At 29.7% G+C, this 18,953-nt stretch overlaps 1 protein-coding gene across 1 annotated transcript in view; it reads left to right on the top strand.

Moving 5' to 3' along the window:
• The window catches only part of LOC111625627 (regulating synaptic membrane exocytosis protein 2-like), a 328,126-nt gene that overhangs the window by 202,766 nt on the left and 106,407 nt on the right, over positions 1-18,953 (top strand). Inside the window, exons 10-13 of the mRNA XM_023368831.1 lie at positions 2,932-2,999; positions 5,059-5,179; positions 16,160-16,297; positions 18,286-18,435. Coding sequence (XP_023224599.1) covers positions 2,932-2,999; positions 5,059-5,179; positions 16,160-16,297; positions 18,286-18,435 — 477 coding nt within the window. The remainder of the gene's footprint in view (positions 1-2,931; positions 3,000-5,058; positions 5,180-16,159; positions 16,298-18,285; positions 18,436-18,953) is intronic.

Raw genomic sequence — 18,953 nt, forward strand, 5'->3', positions numbered from 1 at the left:
TTACATTATTTTATATTTATAAAATATAGGTGTATTGTACAAATACATTTCTGTCTACTGAGTTTCATAGTCAGAAAGTAAAGAATCTTTAACATTTGGCAACAGTAACATCTGAATAATTACGAGGGCTATTTTTAAACAAGGTCCATTTTTTAATAAGAAGAAAAATACTGTAAATATCATTAAAATATATTTTTTCCCATATTCTACATACTTTTATCTACTTTTCTACATAATTTCAATTTTTGTTCAAACATTTGTCATACCCTCAAAAATTTTTTAAATTATGACTTCAAAGAAATCTGCCGTCTACCGCCAGAAGACATTAGGGGTTGCTTGTCTTGTATGGCATGGAGGAGTTTTCTCAAGGTTACACAATAAGCATCAGAATTGATTGTTGTGCCTCTTGACTTAGAATCCACTAACAAAGTCCCTTTCCTGTCCCAAAAGACAGTTACCATGATCTTTCTTGCTAAAATCGAATAACAGATCGTATCTTACAGTCAGTGGGTGACTCAGTTTTCTTAAACATTATAAACTTCTACAGCTCAGCACATGGACAGATGATACAGCTGCAAATGGCATCTAAACACACGCAAAGCATACTGAAAGCAGATGCTTGTGCACACTGCTGCAATCGCGCACCATTCTCATTCACAAACGGACTTATTTAAAAAATAGCCCTTGTATCTATATGTGTTTTCCAGCATAACAGATGACTCTGCTTAAACTTAGCTTTATAGGAAACCATCTGCTGGACATCTTTCACTGTTTGTTGTAGTTCAAAGTGGNATTAAAAAAATTAAAAAACCATTGGAGGTCGTTTTTGACATCAGAAACTAACTTTAAATAACTTTACCGAATGAAAATCCGTGCGCTACAACTTAGGAACCATGAAATAAAATTGATAAAAAACTCCCATTAAAAAACAATTAAGCCTTAATCGAGCCTTCACATAGGCTCATTAAAATCGCGATAAAATTTTTTTGCGCGGGAAAAAATTTTGAAAAAATTTGGGGACCTAAAAACATTCCAAAAATTCAAAAAAAAATTTTTTTTTCAAAAATGGCCTTAAGGACCACATTTTTCGTAACGCTATGTAGGCTTGACGTATATATACGTCAATGGAGACTGAGGGGTTAAGATCACACAAGAAGCATCAGAATTGATTGTTGTGCCTCTTGGCATAAAATCCATTAACAAAGTTCCTTTCCTGTCCCAAAAGACAGTTACCATGATCTTTTGTAACAGATTGTATCTTACAGTTGGCGGGCGACTCAATTTCCTTAAACATTATAAACTTCTACAGTTCAACACACAGACAGATGATACGGCTGCAAATGGCATCTAAACACGCACAAAGCATGCTGAAAGCAGATGCTCATGCACACTGCTGCAATTGCACGTCATTCTCGCTCTCATTCACAAACAGACCTTATTTAAAAAATAGTCTTTGTATTTACTGTTTGTCCATCCCTATTTCACTCCAACTGAAAAAATTACTTTCTCTTACAGTCAGCACTTATACACTGTACAAGTGCTGACTGTAAGAGAAAGTAAGTCAGTATACTGTACAACACTGAACAATAAGTTTAAGACTGTTGACATGTACATTAAAAACTAGAAATTCTTTAATTGCTCTTTCTTCTCTGTGGGTATTAAGAAACTTTTTTACAAACCCATTGTGGGTGGTGAGGGATGGGGCCAGACATATCCAAGATAGACTACTCTCAAAAAAATCCTGGGTTATCAACCCATAAAGATTAAATTCCTGGTTCCTCAGAACAGTAGGCTGATGTCTTGTCTATTTCTTCTTAAATAATAACTATTTTGCAAAACTATTTTTGATTAAAAATATATGTAGTTTTACAAAATAGTTCATATTATTAATTGTTTTTAATAACAGAAATAATAAAAGAACTGAATTATAATATGTTTGTAATTTTTAAATTTAAAACATACCACTTCTATATAAGTCCAAACAAATAAGTTAGTTTAAAATTTGTGAATTTTTATGAATATCTAGCTTCTGGATATAATTTGGTGGCTAGATTGTTATACTAACTCTACTAACTCTAGCCAATATCAAAAAATAAGCATTGATTCTTTCTTTAAGTCATTGTATCTCAATAAAGCATATTTTTGAAGTAACACATAACTTTATTTGTTTATTTTCTAAACACTCAAACAAGGTAAAACATAGTGAAATAGCTAGGGTTTGACTGTATTAACCATATTATTGGAAAATAACATAACAGAGAAAAATCTTAATCATTTTGTCAATAAGTTATAATACAACTGATTTTTTAATCAATTTCAGCTGACCAGCACAGATTGGCTAAAGCATTTTTACTTAAATTTACACTTGTTTTCTTTATATAAGTGATGTCATATTTATTTATTTATATAAAATTTTACAAATTATAAAATTTATTTGTAAAATTCAATTAAAAACTTATTTTTATATTTATTAAATTCACAAGTATTTTCAATAAAACTATCAGTTATAATTTTTTTGCTTATATCAAGTCCACTTCTCATTTATCTGTGAGACTCAGCACTACATAATTTATTTACATAAGTAAATCATAACATAACATTTTGACAATAAAATTTTGTCAGATAACTGTCAACTTTCACACCTGGGAGTTAATTATTGTTAAGTTCTCAGTAGCAAAAGTGAAGCTTTCTCATAACCTCCGGACTTATTGTCTCCATTTCACCAGTTGGATAGCAAGGAGGTGCAAGTTTAGTCAGTTGTCACCCATTCCTCTTGGATTAAAGTCTCCAACATATTCTCTGTGCCTGTACCAAATTTTCCTAGATCTGATTTCATCCTTGACCAACAGTGCCGGTGAGGATGAATCTTTCTCGACTATCGTGACTCAGACTTTCCCGATTTGGAATTTTCTGCAAATCTTCTAGAATGATAATGGACTGCTAGTCTCGACAAAAATTGCAACAAATCTTCATCACCATGTGGACATCCCCTACTTCAGGTATTTATCAACTCGCAAACCATTTTAAACACTTTCTCTTTCGAGAACCGCAAAAATACCTAGACATATTTTTTTGTTTGATTCATTATAACTCGTTAACAATAAAATGCATAAAATGTGTAAATTCTCCTTTACAAATAAACAGTTGTTTCGTTAACTTAGTCTCTGCGTGAGTTACTTCCTGCTTGCTAACTCATGATCTCCATCCCGAATCCGATCACCCATGCAAGCAGCTGCTTGCGTGACAAAATCAACACACTGTCTCGATTTCCGTGTCAATCGGGACACGGTGGTGTCAGTCCTGACAAGGCACTAAGGAGGTGCCTTGTCAGGTCACATATATTAATTAGGTCACATATTATATTAATTAGGACACAAAATGAGCAGCAGTTGGGGTGTAAGAAATAAATTTCTAAAACTTAAGATATCACAGATAAAAAGTAAATATTGTAACTAATTAAACAGAATTGTAAATAAAAATTCTCTTGTATGAGAGCTTCTTATGTGAGATGATATAAAAAATTATGTTTACATACTATTTTGATATAAAGCAAATAAACTATATTCAATATCTTTATCAGCTATTTGAATATGAATGTTTTAAGTTTGTATTTCACTTAATTAGGCTAGATTGGCAAAGTTATTTTTGAGTTGGCCAGATGGCCAGGCGATTATGACATCAGCCTTCCACTCTGGGTGATCTGGGACTGAATCCAAGTGAGCCAAGTCATTAAAAAAGTTATTTTTGACAACTGTTGATAAAAATTCATGAAGTCATAAACTATAAATTTTATATTTTAAAAATTAATCAGTATGTCAAAAAGTTCTGAAAATTATTTTCCTGGAAACATGGATATTTATTACATTGTTTTTAAATTTATTCATAGTGTGATTAGACTTTAAAGTTAAATAATGAACAACAGCTATTTCAAATAGAACTAAGATGGAATATATAATACAGTATTTATAAGGTTTCAATTTTATTATTTTGTAAAACATGTAATAATGCCTTTTTATGATTTTGTTTTGTTTTTTAATATGTCTTTGTTTTTATATATTATGCTTTGAACTATACACATTCACACAAATAAGTCTATTTAATCTAAATAATTATTATATAATTATAAATTATATTTCTTTCAAAGATTAAAAAACAAGCAAAGTTAATCTAAGAAAAGTTTTCCTTGTCAAAATGATAAAATTCTAGAATCGTGTTGTTAATAAAATATAACGTATAGAATTTGTATATATTATATTAAAATTACTAATTTATTTTGAAATAGATTATTTTGATTTTTTCATACATTCTTTGTAATTAAAACTAAAATGGCAATATTCAGTAAAATTAAAAATCACAGTCAAAATAATTATGCATAAATCATGCCCAACTTATAATAATAAAGAAATGATACCTCTAGATTTTAATTATGTTATAACATGGCTAATAAACTATAAAGAATTAAATTAATTTTTAAAAATAATTATTTATTTCTAATTATTAAATTTAACATGGGATGGCAACATAACCGCTTAGCTTTAGTCCAAATTATATATCTATATAATTTATTAGCCATATTATAATCTGATTAAAATCTGGCATAATTACTTGTTTATTACCTACTCCAAATAAAAGTGGTTTTAAATTATTATTACACAAAACTTATATTTATATATATATATAATAAAAAGGTAAGCCAAGTTTTCTATGTTACATAATAAAATTACACATAGAAATTTTACAATATTTGTTTTTTTTAATAAATTTAAATTGACCAATAATAATAATTCCTATAGCTATGCTTTGACCTTGGTTTGACGTAGCACTAGGCATCAGCATAAGCTGAGTGAGATACATTTCACCATCACACTAATAATAGTAATAATAGTTCTTAAAATTTTCATTCTAAGTTATTTTATTAATTAATTCAAAATATTTTAGTTTTTTTATCTTCTGTTATACAGAAGCAATATTTATTAAATATTTTTATAATTATAGTTATATATTTGAAATTTAAATAACAAATTTAAATTTAAATTTTTATTATTATTTCATAATCAGAGAAGGCAGAATATGTTCCTAGATACTGAAGCCGCCAGTTCAATCACATCCACAGATCATTTGTCTCCACCTTCCACTATTTCCCGCCTCTCAGATAGTGACATATCAGAATTTGATTTTGGTATGTATTAAAGAAATATATATTTATGTAATTTTCTGAATGTCATTTTCTAAACAGTACTTTACAAAATAAACTCAATAAGTGAAAAAAGAATATTATAGTCAAACCTCCAATAACTGGTCACCCAAATAAATGTTCACTTCAGATTAGTAGTCATAATTTTCCAATTCCTTTAATCTTTTATAGATATTATTGAGTACTCTTTCATTAATTCCAAATGATTTGCCAGATTTTTAATTGGGCTATCTAATAATCAGATCAAAGCAATTTGAATAAAGATAATAGGTTAAGTTGTTATCTCATGGTTAATTTAATAATTAGAAATAAATTAATTTTTAATTTAGAATATTCTGGGAATATCTGGTTTTAATATAGCTGATATAGCTGATAAAAAAAAATGGTAAATTGTTTGGTACAAGTGTATCAAGTTATTGTATATGTTCTCATTAATTCATTATTAGATTGATCCATAAATTCACTGTACTGGTTAGATTTATTTTTGTTCGCAAAGCATAAAGTCTGATTTTTAGAGTAAAAAACCAGATAATGTTTATTTTTATAAGTTGTATTTTGTATGTTTATTTTTCATTAAAAAAGACATGATACATGTAATTTTTACATATTAAATTTGACTAGTTTGACAAATATTAAGATATTTGTCAAACTAGTCAAATTTAATATGAATTATAGTAGTTTATGAAATAGTATAAATTTAACACTTGTTTTGGTTAATTTTTTTAATAAAAACACCTGACAACTATTCTTTTACTAAAATGTGACATGTTCATAATGTGACAACTTGCATGATTCTCTGTTTAAAAATGTCTCTGAAATGAAAATTCCAATTATTGTCTTTGAAAGAAAAAATATTCATCTTTGTAGGAAATCTAACTGTACAAAGACAGCTTTTAGAAAACAAGAAATTTTCAGACACAATGAACAATACTCTCAAAAAAACAAAATTCAAAATTGTCTATTTCAAACATAAGGGGAAAAAAGATAAAAGACTGCATAATTGAACACTTTAAGTTGTTGAAGAAGTTCTTATCTTGTTAACATGTGCAAGATCTGAAAACAGAATGTGATAGAACATAACAAAAAGAAAGATATGGTAGTTATAAAAGAATATAAATATAGAAAGTTTGAAGCCAGTAAGAGATGGATTGAATATTTCAAAGATGGGTCTCTCCTTTAAAAAGTAAGTGGAGAAAAAGAAGCAGCTAATAGTAATACAATGGAAGACTGAAATGAAACAACACTAAAAGATATCTTGACTCAGTAATCAGAATGCAATGCATTTAACTTGGATGAAACAGATCTACGTTGTTTTTTACTTAATAAAAACCATAAAATTTAAAAATGAAAAATGCATAACAGGGAAGTTGAGTAAGCATGGTTTAATAACTTTGCTTGATGCAAACACAAATAGCACAAAAGAATTTAAATTGCTAATGATTGGTAAAAGTAAAACACCAAGATGTTTCAAAAAATGTCTGGTTGCTACTAGCTACATACAAAGCAAATTTTCAAATTCATGAATGTCTTTCAACACTGAAAATAACATATTTGTAATTTTTTATAAAGAAATCTTGTATCAGAATAGAAGTCATTTTTAAGTAAAAATAAATTTAAAAACTCATGCCAATATTTGTATAATTTATGGATACAAATTCACTGAGTTCAGCGTTAATAAAGTTCCTTTAGTATTAACACAAGCACTTTCGACAAGTGTATAATCATCGTCTTCAGGTGAAAAGAACAAATTTTAACAAGACAACGTGCAAGATGTTCCAAAGGAACAAAATATTTAAAATTCAAATAGGCATCCGGAAATTCTGTTAAGAACGTGCAGATAATTTTTGATATGTTCGAAACTTTATATTTTACGATGCTAGCGGCGCATGCGTGGAAATGCTACCACGTTGGCGATACAATGTTAGGCGCTTTTCGTTTTTTTAGGCGCCGATATAAGGCAATCCACACCCCGGGTAGATCGAGGGTGGGAACATTGCACGCTTCTGAAGTAGCCGTGAAAAGTGCTTCCCAGATAAACACAAGCCTTCGATTGTTGCAGCATTTGATTATTTCCGTTCTGGGCCATAATGGGTTGTAGCCTTGCTCAAGAACTTTTTAGCGAGCTTTGTAGAACATCTATCTTCCTTTGGCTACGTCATCCTGATGCTCAGCAAGGCGGGAGCGAGCATTCTTGTTGTTGTTCCTATGTATCTTGTAATATTTCCCGTTACCAGATTTTCTAGTTGTATCGTGTAAACCCCTGACTTTTCTAAAGTAGTTAGCCTGTCCTGATCGTTGCAGATACATCTATGTAGGTTTGGTAGGGGGTTATGGGTAGTATGAAATTATATCACCGAAATATGCGTCAATGGTTAATGAGCTCATCACGAACACAAAGAAGGCTGGTAACAACTACTCTGTATTATAATTATACGGAAGAGGACATGCCCGTCAAAGTGCACGGCATACTACAAAGGGGACCCAAATATATCTCCCCTCCTAATAATACTGACCTCAACCAGTTAGTCCCAGTGGCGTTTGCAGCATTGAAATCCTGCCAGGTAGCAGCCACGTACTCATAAATGGAGTTAGAAATCGTCACGAAGCTTGCGGTGGTGAAGCAAGTGTCCAGCGCGCCTAAGCACCACGTAAACCACCAAGCAGTAAAGCAATTCCTAGCTATGTATAACTTGAGGCTTCTGATCTCTGATAAGGACAAACGATTCGTTCTGTGCAAGGAGGACAATTTCATCTTTAGAGCCAATGAGTTCCTATCACAATCACAATCACAGATAATAAATGATGATCCAACACCAACAGTACTGTGAAAGACAAAGAAAATAATAGCTTTACCAGGAGTAGCTTCGACTCTAACTGATCCTCCCACCAACGTAGCATGCCCTAGGCTATTCTTTCAGCTAAAAACACACAAAGCAAACTGGCCGTTACGCCCACTGGTAAACATCCTACATATTTCCTTGAAAAGACGCTTGCAAAGTTTTTGCGTGAACTTATTTCGGAATCACCATATGTTACCCCATTGTCTATAGCTGCCAAGTCCACCATTGCTTCCAGTATGAGGGGTACACATGAAGATTCCTATACTTTCTGCAAATTGGATGTGGTGTCCTTATATCCGCCATTGCTGCGAGCCGCCATTGCTGCGCTCGTTAGAAGAGCATTACTGCTTCTGTCGACACAGCTAGCAACAAAAATAGAATTAGACATCATTAGAGTAATAGTATCTCTTGCAGGATTTACATATGCCAAATATAAACATGTGCTCCGTAAAGTAAAAGAGGCCCTACACCCATGTACCACGCTGTACAGAAAGGAAAAAGCATCCGTGATCCAGTCATTGTTGCCGTATCTTGGACCAACCTCTATATGTATCAGCTGCATATTTCAGCGATATAATTTCATACTACCCATAACCCCCTACCAAACCTACATAGATGTATCTGCAACGATCAGGACAGGCTAACTACTTTAGAAAAGTCAGGGGTTTACACGATACAACTAGAAAATCTGGTAACGGGAAATATTACAAGATACATAGGAGCAACAACAAGAATGCTCGCTCCCGCCTTGCTGAGCATCAGGATGACGTAGCCAAAGGAAGATAGATGTTCTACAAAGCTCGCTAAAAAGTTCTTGAGCAAGGCTACAACCCATTATGGCCCAGAACGGAAATAATCAAATGCTGCAACAATCGAAGGCTTGTGTTTNCAAGAATGCTCGCTCCCGCCTTGCTGAGCATCAGGATGACGTAGCCAAAGGAAGATAGATGTTCTACAAAGCTCGCTAAAAAGTTCTTGAGCAAGGCTACAACCCATTATGGCCCAGAACGGAAATAATCAAATGCTGCAACAATCGAAGGCTTGTGTTTATCTGGGAAGCACTTTTCACGGCTACTTCAGAAGCGTGCAATGTTCCCACCCTCGATCTACCCGGGGTGTGGATTGCCTTATATCGGCGCCTAAAAAAACGAAAAGCGCCTAACATTGTATCGCCAACGTGGTAGCATTTCCACGCATGCGCCGCTAGCATCGTAAAATATAAAGTTTCGAACATATCAAAAATTATCTGCACGTTCTTAACAGAATTTCCGGATGCCTGTTTGAATTTTAAATATTTTGTTCCTTTGGAACATCTTGCACGTTGTCTTGTTAAAATTTGTTCTTTTCACCTAAAGACGATGATTATACACTTGTCGAAAGTGCTTGTGTTAATACTAAAGGAACTTTATTAACGCTGAACTCAGTGAATTTGTATCCATAAGTCATTTTTATTATTGTACTGTTCACATGATTGGAAAATTCAAAGGCCATTGAATTAATTTTTCTGCCTTTGAATATAATGACACTTGTTTAACTATTTGATTGAGGAGTTACTTGAAATTTTAAATTAAATTAAATTGTCATCACACCTATGATCTTTTAGCGGGATGATATACATGCTATCGGGAGTATATGTCATCCCGCTGAAAGATCATAGGTGTGACGAGGATTTAATATACATTGGCTCCACTAAGCGCTCATTAGGAGTGAGAATAAAGGAACACAAGGCTTACATACAGCACAAGAGAGTAACAACCGCTCTAGTTCGTTATGCTACAGATCCTGGTATCCATCCAATATTTAAGGAAGCCAAGATCGTCCACATCACGCCTCATATGGAGCATTTACGATGGATGGAGGCAATTTATATATACAGAGCTGGCCAAGACAACAGATGTATTAACAATGAAGACAAATTATCCCTATCCCTAGCATGGCAAATGCTTATATATGACGGACAAAATCTAAATAAATAAAAATTTTTGCTTTCGAGGAATGCGCATGCCTGTTGATGATGACAGCCGCAGGAATCATCGTTCGATTTGATAATTGAGACTCTCAAATTTTTATGTTTTCCATCAAATAATTTGTACAATTTTCGTTTTTCACCTGATGAAGAACCTTAAGTCGGTTTGAAAACGTTTGTGAGAACTTTTTCTTATTATTTTTATTTAATGTCACACCATAAAAGGTTTGTAGGTGTATAATTTTGTATTTCACGGTGTTGTGATAAAGTTAAATTTAATTATAAAAATCTTCTTGTAAAAAAGCTCTTAAAAGCATTTGAACAAAATAAGAAATAAGAAGTTTTCATTTTGAATCACATTTAAAAAAAGTGAAATTTTGTTTTGAATTTAACGCTGGGCTAGTGCAGTGGGGTGTTTCGCCACCCCCATCGTTTTAAAAGTTGCACTGTTCATAGATTTCACAAGAAATATTTGTGTCCTCTTCAGTAGCTTCATGATTTTATGTATAGAGCATGCTCAGAAATTACTACGATGTTGCAGAAATTCCAGTAAGAGAAAGCCTACCGTTTTCAATGGGGTGTCCAAACACCCCACAGTATCAATTATGTTTTTTTTTTTAATTTTATAAATATTTAACTAGTGTTTTTATTTTTAGAATAACTAAAATGTGACCACATTTATTATTTATAATATAGATATTTTTATTCACATTGATTATTATAAGTTTATTTTAATTAGTTTTATTCCCTTACAAATTCAAAACAGCTGACTTTGATAAACACACTGAGAAAATACCAAACATACTCAATGCAAATGACAAGAAGCTTGCTGCCAAAGTACAATGTCAGCTAATGAATAAGAGTGACAAAAATGCTTAAAAAACAATTTAGATTTTTACTATTGGTTTAATAATAAGATCTAATGTAATGAGTTTTGATAAATGTTGTTTTTTTATTTTCAGGGATTTATGTACTAATACAATATGTAATCATACCTGAATATAATCATATGTACAATGACACATGCCTTTACCAAATAAATGAGTAAAACTTTATGAATTTTTACTTACATGGTTTATGGACCAAAAAAATGAGGAAGTGGACAAACACCCCACTGCACTAATGCCGAAAAAAAATTCAGTGCACTAACGCAGGGTTAAGTATTGCAAATTCTTTTAAGCTTGCAAGATTTTCAGTTGAGAAAACAATAGAAGAGAATTTGTTTTGTTGCAGTTGGGACCCTGATTTCAATATCTTGTTAAGTTTGTTAAAAAGCTATCAGATAAATGATATCATACTCTAATAAAAATATTGTATATACATACATATGTGAGAATACGTACGAGGGTCCAGGCCCTCTAATCGTCAGATCAGTTAGACCTGCTTACTTTGTCACTGGATGGCTTAATTTTTCTCAGAACCCGAGTGGTAAGATTCTGTGTGGGTTTGTGCATAAGGAATGAATACCAGACAAGAAGGACATTAAATATAAAATTAACAATTTAATTATTACTAGCAAGACTACAATATAATGGATACAAAGGAATAGCATAATACAAAGTAATAACAATATGGAATACCTATGTACGGATAATTCCTATCTCTATGTTATTTAAGCTAAACCCGAGAGAGAGAGTTTTACAATAAATTTTACCTCGTTGTTCATGTTGGGAACCTTTCTCTCGTTGATTTCTTCCTGGATAGTGGAGTTGGGAGGACAGGATCAGTCGTTGGAGGAGTACTTTCTATGGCATGTTCGACTTCTATTGAACTGCCTATGGCAAGTCTGGGGGATCTGCCCCGAGTATCTGAAAACCTGCCTTTTTATCCCCATCATTTGCAATGTCATGATTATAAGAAATGGGTTATGACATTTGAGCAAGTGGTGTGCAAAATTCTAAGATACGAGGCGTGGAGAAAGGAAGCAAAACATCCTCGGTTCTGGTTAAACTGCTGAGTAATCTGGCAGTTTTGCAGGATGTAAAAATTTATAACCTTATTAGGTTATGTTAATTTATTCCAAATTTTATCATTTTTTTATATTCTTGAGTGAAAATCAAATATTTTATTTATTACGTTAAAATTATATTAGTTATCTCAAGAACACCGTCAGATTGTCACACATACATACATACATACATACATACATACATACATACATACATACATACATACATACATACATACATAAAGATATTGAAATAAGTTCAGATGTCTATATAGAAGAATTAACAAATGATATGTTGGAGGAGAAAAATGAACATGTGAACTTAAGTGCTTATTTAATTGCTTCTTATGGTAACCAAATGTTTTACTTTATTTGAAAAAGTGTATTGATCCTAATTGGACCATCTTCAGTTTGTTTTACAAAAGAAACATTTGGTTACCATAAGAAACAGCAAAATAAGTGTTAAATAATATCCACAGTGCAAAGTTTTGTGCAATATGAGTATGTGAACAATAAAGAAAGTAAAGATGTTGATGTAGTTTCTCTACAAATTAAGTTAAAAGCTCTAGCAGCATTTGAGATAGTATATCATTATCCTGTTTCCATTCAAGAAATAACAAATAAAGATTTTAGATCATTAACAGTTTTAGAAAATAAAATTAATTTCATTAATAGTTGTTTTAAAGCAAAAGTTAATCAATATTTTTGATAATTTATACAACACAATAACCTATGAGTTAGTTATATTTTATGTATGTGTTTATTAGAATTAAAATTCAAAGGTAAAAATGTTTATTATATAGTAAGAATATAATTTTATGCATATGTATGTATGCATTTATTATGTATTATGCATATGTATTTATTCAGTTACTTGGTATATATTGACTCCTTTTAAGAAGTGACTTTGCTTAATTGGTTAATATTTTTTGGTCTCTTGAATGATCACTTATTGTGGTTTGATTATATATTGCAAATGCTAAATAAAGGTAAATAAACTGTTTGTAATTTAGACAATCAAATAATTTAATAAAAGATTAACTTCAGCTTGTGAATTTTATGAACTTAGACTAGTTTAAAGTAGGATAAAATATTTTTTTTATTTAATTTAGTTTCTTGATTTATGAATAATTTTTTAATTTTTATACTCAATAACATGTCAAATTTTCAAAATTATGATGATTAAAATGTTATTTATATATACAATCATAATTATTTTTTCTGACTGCATGAATTTTTTTACATTTTTTTCTGCTTTTTACATATATTATTATATATTGCTTACCATAAAATTAAATAATNAAAACAATACCTAATATGTTTGTTGTTGTAATTTTATAGTGTTGAACTTTTGTTTTTAGTTGGCTGAAGAGGGGCAATAAATGCCCGAAACGTGTGTAATATCAACACGTATCAACTGAATAAAAACTTGATGATAAGAATTGCCAAGTGCCTGAAAATAAATACGATAATTATTTGTGTTTGAATTACTACTAATGCATGTATGTTTATATTTTGAGTTTTTATAATTTTTGTTTTCTGAGTTTTATATGTTTCATTTTAACTTTATTTGATTTTAATGCAACTTATAAGGTCTGGTACTAACATTAAAATTGTTTAAATTAAATAATTCCTTATATGACATTAGGTTAAGTGGATCTGTAGTGAAAGACCCACTTAACACAGTGTCATATGATGAATTATCTGTTTGAACTGTCTGTAGATTCATAGTAGAATTTGTAACCAAATGGATATATGAACAATTGCAGTAAACCTATGTAACCTTTAACTATTAAGCTAAATATTGCAGGTATCTATATTTATATAATTGTAGCTAGTGAAGACCAAAATACATCCCACAAATAAAAATATTTTCTTGATGGGATCTTGATTACTTGGGTCCATTACAGTTTGACAAGCCTTTTTTATCTCACAGATTATGGACCAGATAGTTAACTCTTGAAAAGTGTTCATAGCACCCTCACTGGTAACTGGCAGAACCATTCATTTATTTGAAGAGTTCATTCAGTGAGGATGATCCTCAAATAATAATATTTGACTAGACATAAATACTTTGTCTTTATTTTTATGATTAATAAATAAGTAAGTTTTCTAATATATAAGCTAGGTACAGTACATATTTTCTGTTACTATGATGTAAGTAGAAGATATTGTTAATTTGAATGATATCGACTTTGACTCGAAATCAGCCATCTTGGTTTTAAAAATATACTTATTAAAATTATAATAATTGTATAGAGTTAAAATACTTGTAATACCTCTTGTATAATTTTTTTATTGAAATGTAGGTAAGTTTAAAATACTCATTTAGATGGCACTTTTACATAATATGCTTAGAAAATAAAAAAATCAATATTTGTTGAAATTAAAAATATTGATATTTTTAAAAATTAATTTTGTAACTACTGAGAAATGCAATGTTGAAAAGTAAAAACACCTCAAAAACCTTAAAATTTGCTTTAGCCACTTCAATTTCTAATGTTTTCAGCCATATTTTACTGACCTTCCTTATGTGAAGCTTACCAAATGAATGGCAATTGCTGTCAAACAGAAGAATATATTTTTAACATTCAAAATGACAAGTTAAATGTTAGAACCAGATTTAATGTAATGAAAATGAAATATATAAAACTCAGAAAACAAAAAATATAAAAATTCAAAACTAACAAAAGTATAAATATACAGGCATAAAATAAATATGCAAGAATAATACAAGAGTAAGTTTCACTAATCCAAAAGTGTAAAAATAAATAATCATAGATAAATACAGATGTCCTCAATGCATCTGCTGTAAGTTCGAATAATGTTATTTGGTTTAAATCTCAAAAAAGGCTCTTCACATTAAACCAAATGATATGTGAACTTACAACATGAGTGTATTGAGGACAACACTCATATATTCAACTAAGATTATTTATTTTTACATTTATGGATCATTATTCTTGTATTCCTGTATATTTACTTAATGCATGTATTTTGGTACTTTTGAAACCGTGCTTGTAGTTATTAGTAGTAATTCAAACACAAATAATTATCGTATTTATTTTCAGGCACTTGGCAATTCTTATCATCAAGTTTTTATTCAGTTGATACGTGTTGATATTACACACGTTTCGGGCATTTATTGCCCCTCTTCAGCCAACTAAAAACAAAAGTTCAACACTATAAAATTACAACAACAAACATATTAGGTATTGTTTTTCTAAAAGCATACCTTTTTGATTACAGGTTATCAAGATATTAAAAACCACAGGTTTCATCGCTTATGTTACAAAAANGGACGTGGATTGTTCAATGCCAGAAACTTTCAGAGAGGGCGAGGAAATTATCATCAAAACATACATGAATATCAAGGAAATAGTTTTCAGACTACCATTGCAAATAATACTTATATTAATACTACAAGTAAAAACGAAAAGTCAAAGATAGATGAAATAGAATGGTTACTTGATAGTGGTTGCACAGATCATATCATTAACACCGATGAGTATTTTGAAACCTCTGAGACATTGAAGAAACCTATAAAAGTAAAAGTTGGTGATGGAAGAATATTAGAAGCTACAAAAGTTGGCAATATTAAAACTTGTTTCCCAGTTTATGGACAAAAGTCTGAGGTTACGTTGGAAAATGTCTATTTTGTAAAAGATATGAAGGCAAACTTGTTGAGTTATTCGAGGATCACAGTTAAACATTCAATTGTTTCAAGAGGAAAATTTTCAAAAATATACAACCCATATGGAAAGGTGATAGTTGTTGCAATCAAAGAGGATAAACTATATAAAATGAAAAGTTATATCAATGAAAGAAAATTACAAGCAAACATGAGTAAAAGCAATATGACTATAAAAGAAAAACTACATAGAACAATAGTTGTATTTATAAATTTATAATGTAATTTTTAAATTTAAGCTTAAATGCACAAGATGAAAAGCATGATCTTTGTCTTTGAAATGTTAAAAATTTTTTTATCCTCTATGCATGTTGCTGAAATAATACAAAGACATGAAAAAAATGATATTTTGGGATAAATTGAAATAAAAAATTTTCAGTTATTATTCCCAGCACATTCTCCTATGCATGATTGTTTATGCAACTCCTTTATATTGGTTTTGCCAGTTTGCTTCACCCACTCGAATTGACAAATAACTCAAAAATTTTAAGAAGTAGCTGATATATATATCTGTGTACAGATTCTAGATTGCCAGGAACAGATGCTGCCAGCTTGAGTTCTGTTGCTAGTAGCCCTACTCTGGTAGCTGAAGAGGTGGGTAAGATAATAGAGAGACGATCACGACGAGACATGTGGCCGGAAGATCATTCTCATTCAGGTATTGTCTTCGATAATTCAGAAATTTAAAAATTATGAAGTTGATGATTTTGAAGAGTAGCATTGTTTAAGATATTGATAGAAGGAGAATCTATATTATTTAAGTCTTTCAGTGTTTACTTATAGTTAATATAGGAACTTGTTTTTAATAAATAAATAAATAAATCATTATTTGAGAGTAAAAAAAGAAAATAATTTAATAAAATAANGTTAACTTAAAGATGCTTAGTTTTATAAAAGTTAAAGTCAATATCATTCATATTGGTCATATCTTCTACTTATAGTCTATTAACAGAACATAGTATGTATCACCTTTATATATGAATTTCAAGTTGATTGGATGTTTTTTCTAAATAGTACAAAAAATTAGTTTGGTTCTTGTTATCACATTGCATTTATTAATTAACATTTCTTGAATTAAAATGTACAGGAATTTAACTTTGTACTTTTCTGTACTTGAAAGTCATTTCATTGGTTTCCATTATTTAATAATGATTATATATAATCATAAAACTTATTTTCCATTAAAAGTGATCTCAGTTTTGATTCAGCAATATACTAATTTAGTTGTTTTCTGGATGTTCCACATTGAAAAATGTTTTTTTTTGTACTTTTATCCAAATTGAATGAATGTCTTTTTCAACTATTTGTCTGTATACCAGCATCACACATTCATTCATTTTGTATATATATATTCACCATATTTTAGACTTTTTCACTTTAAATTCATTATAATAATACCTTTCTTGCTTAAATATTAGAAATATAATACATCAGATTCATGTAGAATATGAAAAACTTTACACATTGAAAAATTCCAAAAATGACTGAATAATATGTCCTAGAAATGAACCTATTTCATTTATACTCACTTTAGCTTTACATGTTCTATCAACAAAAATGCCAAAATCAAAGACTTATTGCATAATACTGTGCATTAAACACTGCAGAGTAGGCCTATGTTTGATTTCTTAAAAAAAACAAATATTCAGATTGTATAAACAAAAAATAGATATTTAAATATTATTAAATCAAAGTAATCATAATTCAAACTTTAATTTGTATAAAATGTAATTAATTCTTATTACTGAGAGACTTTGTTTATTAATAAGGTGTGGTTGATATACAATATACAAAGAATCTGAGTGTAGTTTGTAATTAATTTATTCAGTCATCTGTTTAAGCTGCCTACCTCATTTCTCTAAATGATGTAGCAGAGGGTGGTGCACCATGACCTTGGAAAGTGATATGCCATGTAAAGCTTTAACAGATAAGTATCTAATTAACTTATCTGTTGTACTATTATATTTAACTATGTAAATAAACTTTTTGAAATCAAGATTTAATACTTATCTAATCATATAATTAGCTGGTCAAATTCAAATCTAATTTATTGTCTTTTGTTCATTTGTTGTATCTTCTAAACTTACAAATATCTCAAATTTTATTGAAATATTATAAATAATATTTGATCCTTGAATATGAATGTAGCATGATCATTGAGATCAAAAAGGATTTTAACTTTTAAGTTAGATTTGTAGTGATTTATTTATAAAAAATGGTACATTTTCATTTATATATTTGCAAATATTTTAAATATATTTTTAAAAATAAAAAAAGCTTTATCTAATTATACTCTTTACAGATATTCTATACACAAAAATTTTTATTTCTGAAAAAGTTGTATTTATAAATTTATAATGTAATTTTTAAATTTAAGCTTAAATGCACAAGATGAAAAGCATGATCTTTGTCTTTGAAATGTTAAAAATTTTTTTATCCTCTATGCATGTTGCTGAAATAATACAAAGACATGAAAAAAATGATATTTTGGGATAAATTGAAATAAAAAATTTTCAGTTATTATTCCCAGCACATTCTCCTATGCATGATTGTTTATGCAACTCCTTTATATTGGTTTTGCCAGTTTGCTTCACCCACTCGAATTGACAAATAACTCAAAAATTTTAAGAAGTAGCTGATATATATATCTGTGTACAGATTCTAGATTGCCAGGAACAGATGCTGCCAGCTTGAGTTCTGTTGCTAGTAGCCCTACTCTGGTAGCTGAAGAGGTGGGTAAGATAATAGAGAGACGATCACGACGAGACATGTGGCCGGAAGATCATTCTCATTCAGGTATTGTCTTCGATAATTCAGAAATTTAAAAATTATGAAGTTGATGATTTTGAAGAGTAGCATTGTTTAAGATATTGATAGAAGGAGAATCTATATTATTTAAGTCTTTCAGTGTTTACTTATAGTTAATATAGGAACTTGTTTTTAATAAATAAATAAATAAATCATTATTTGAGAGTAAAAAAAGAAAATAATTTAATAAAATAATATTTAAACACTTTTTAAATAAATTAGAAACAAATTTTAATATTTTATACTGTATAACATGAGACAGTAACATAGGCCAAATTTAAATTTAAAATTTTATTAGGGAGTTAAAACTATGTTTTAAATTTGTAATTATTTTAATTTTTAAAAATGACAGTTATCATCTTATACATTTAGATATTTTTAAAATAAAATCATATTTTTAAAATAATAATTATAAAGTTTTGATATTAAATATGGATTAAAACTATTTAGCTTTAAAATTGAATAGTTTAATTCCTATAATAAACATATTTCTTGAATTAAGAAAG

Source organism: Centruroides sculpturatus, unplaced genomic scaffold, assembly GCF_000671375.1.
Source record: "Centruroides sculpturatus isolate CEXI.00-Female unplaced genomic scaffold, Cexi_2.0 scaffold356, whole genome shotgun sequence".
NCBI lineage: Eukaryota > Metazoa > Arthropoda > Arachnida > Scorpiones > Buthidae > Centruroides > Centruroides sculpturatus.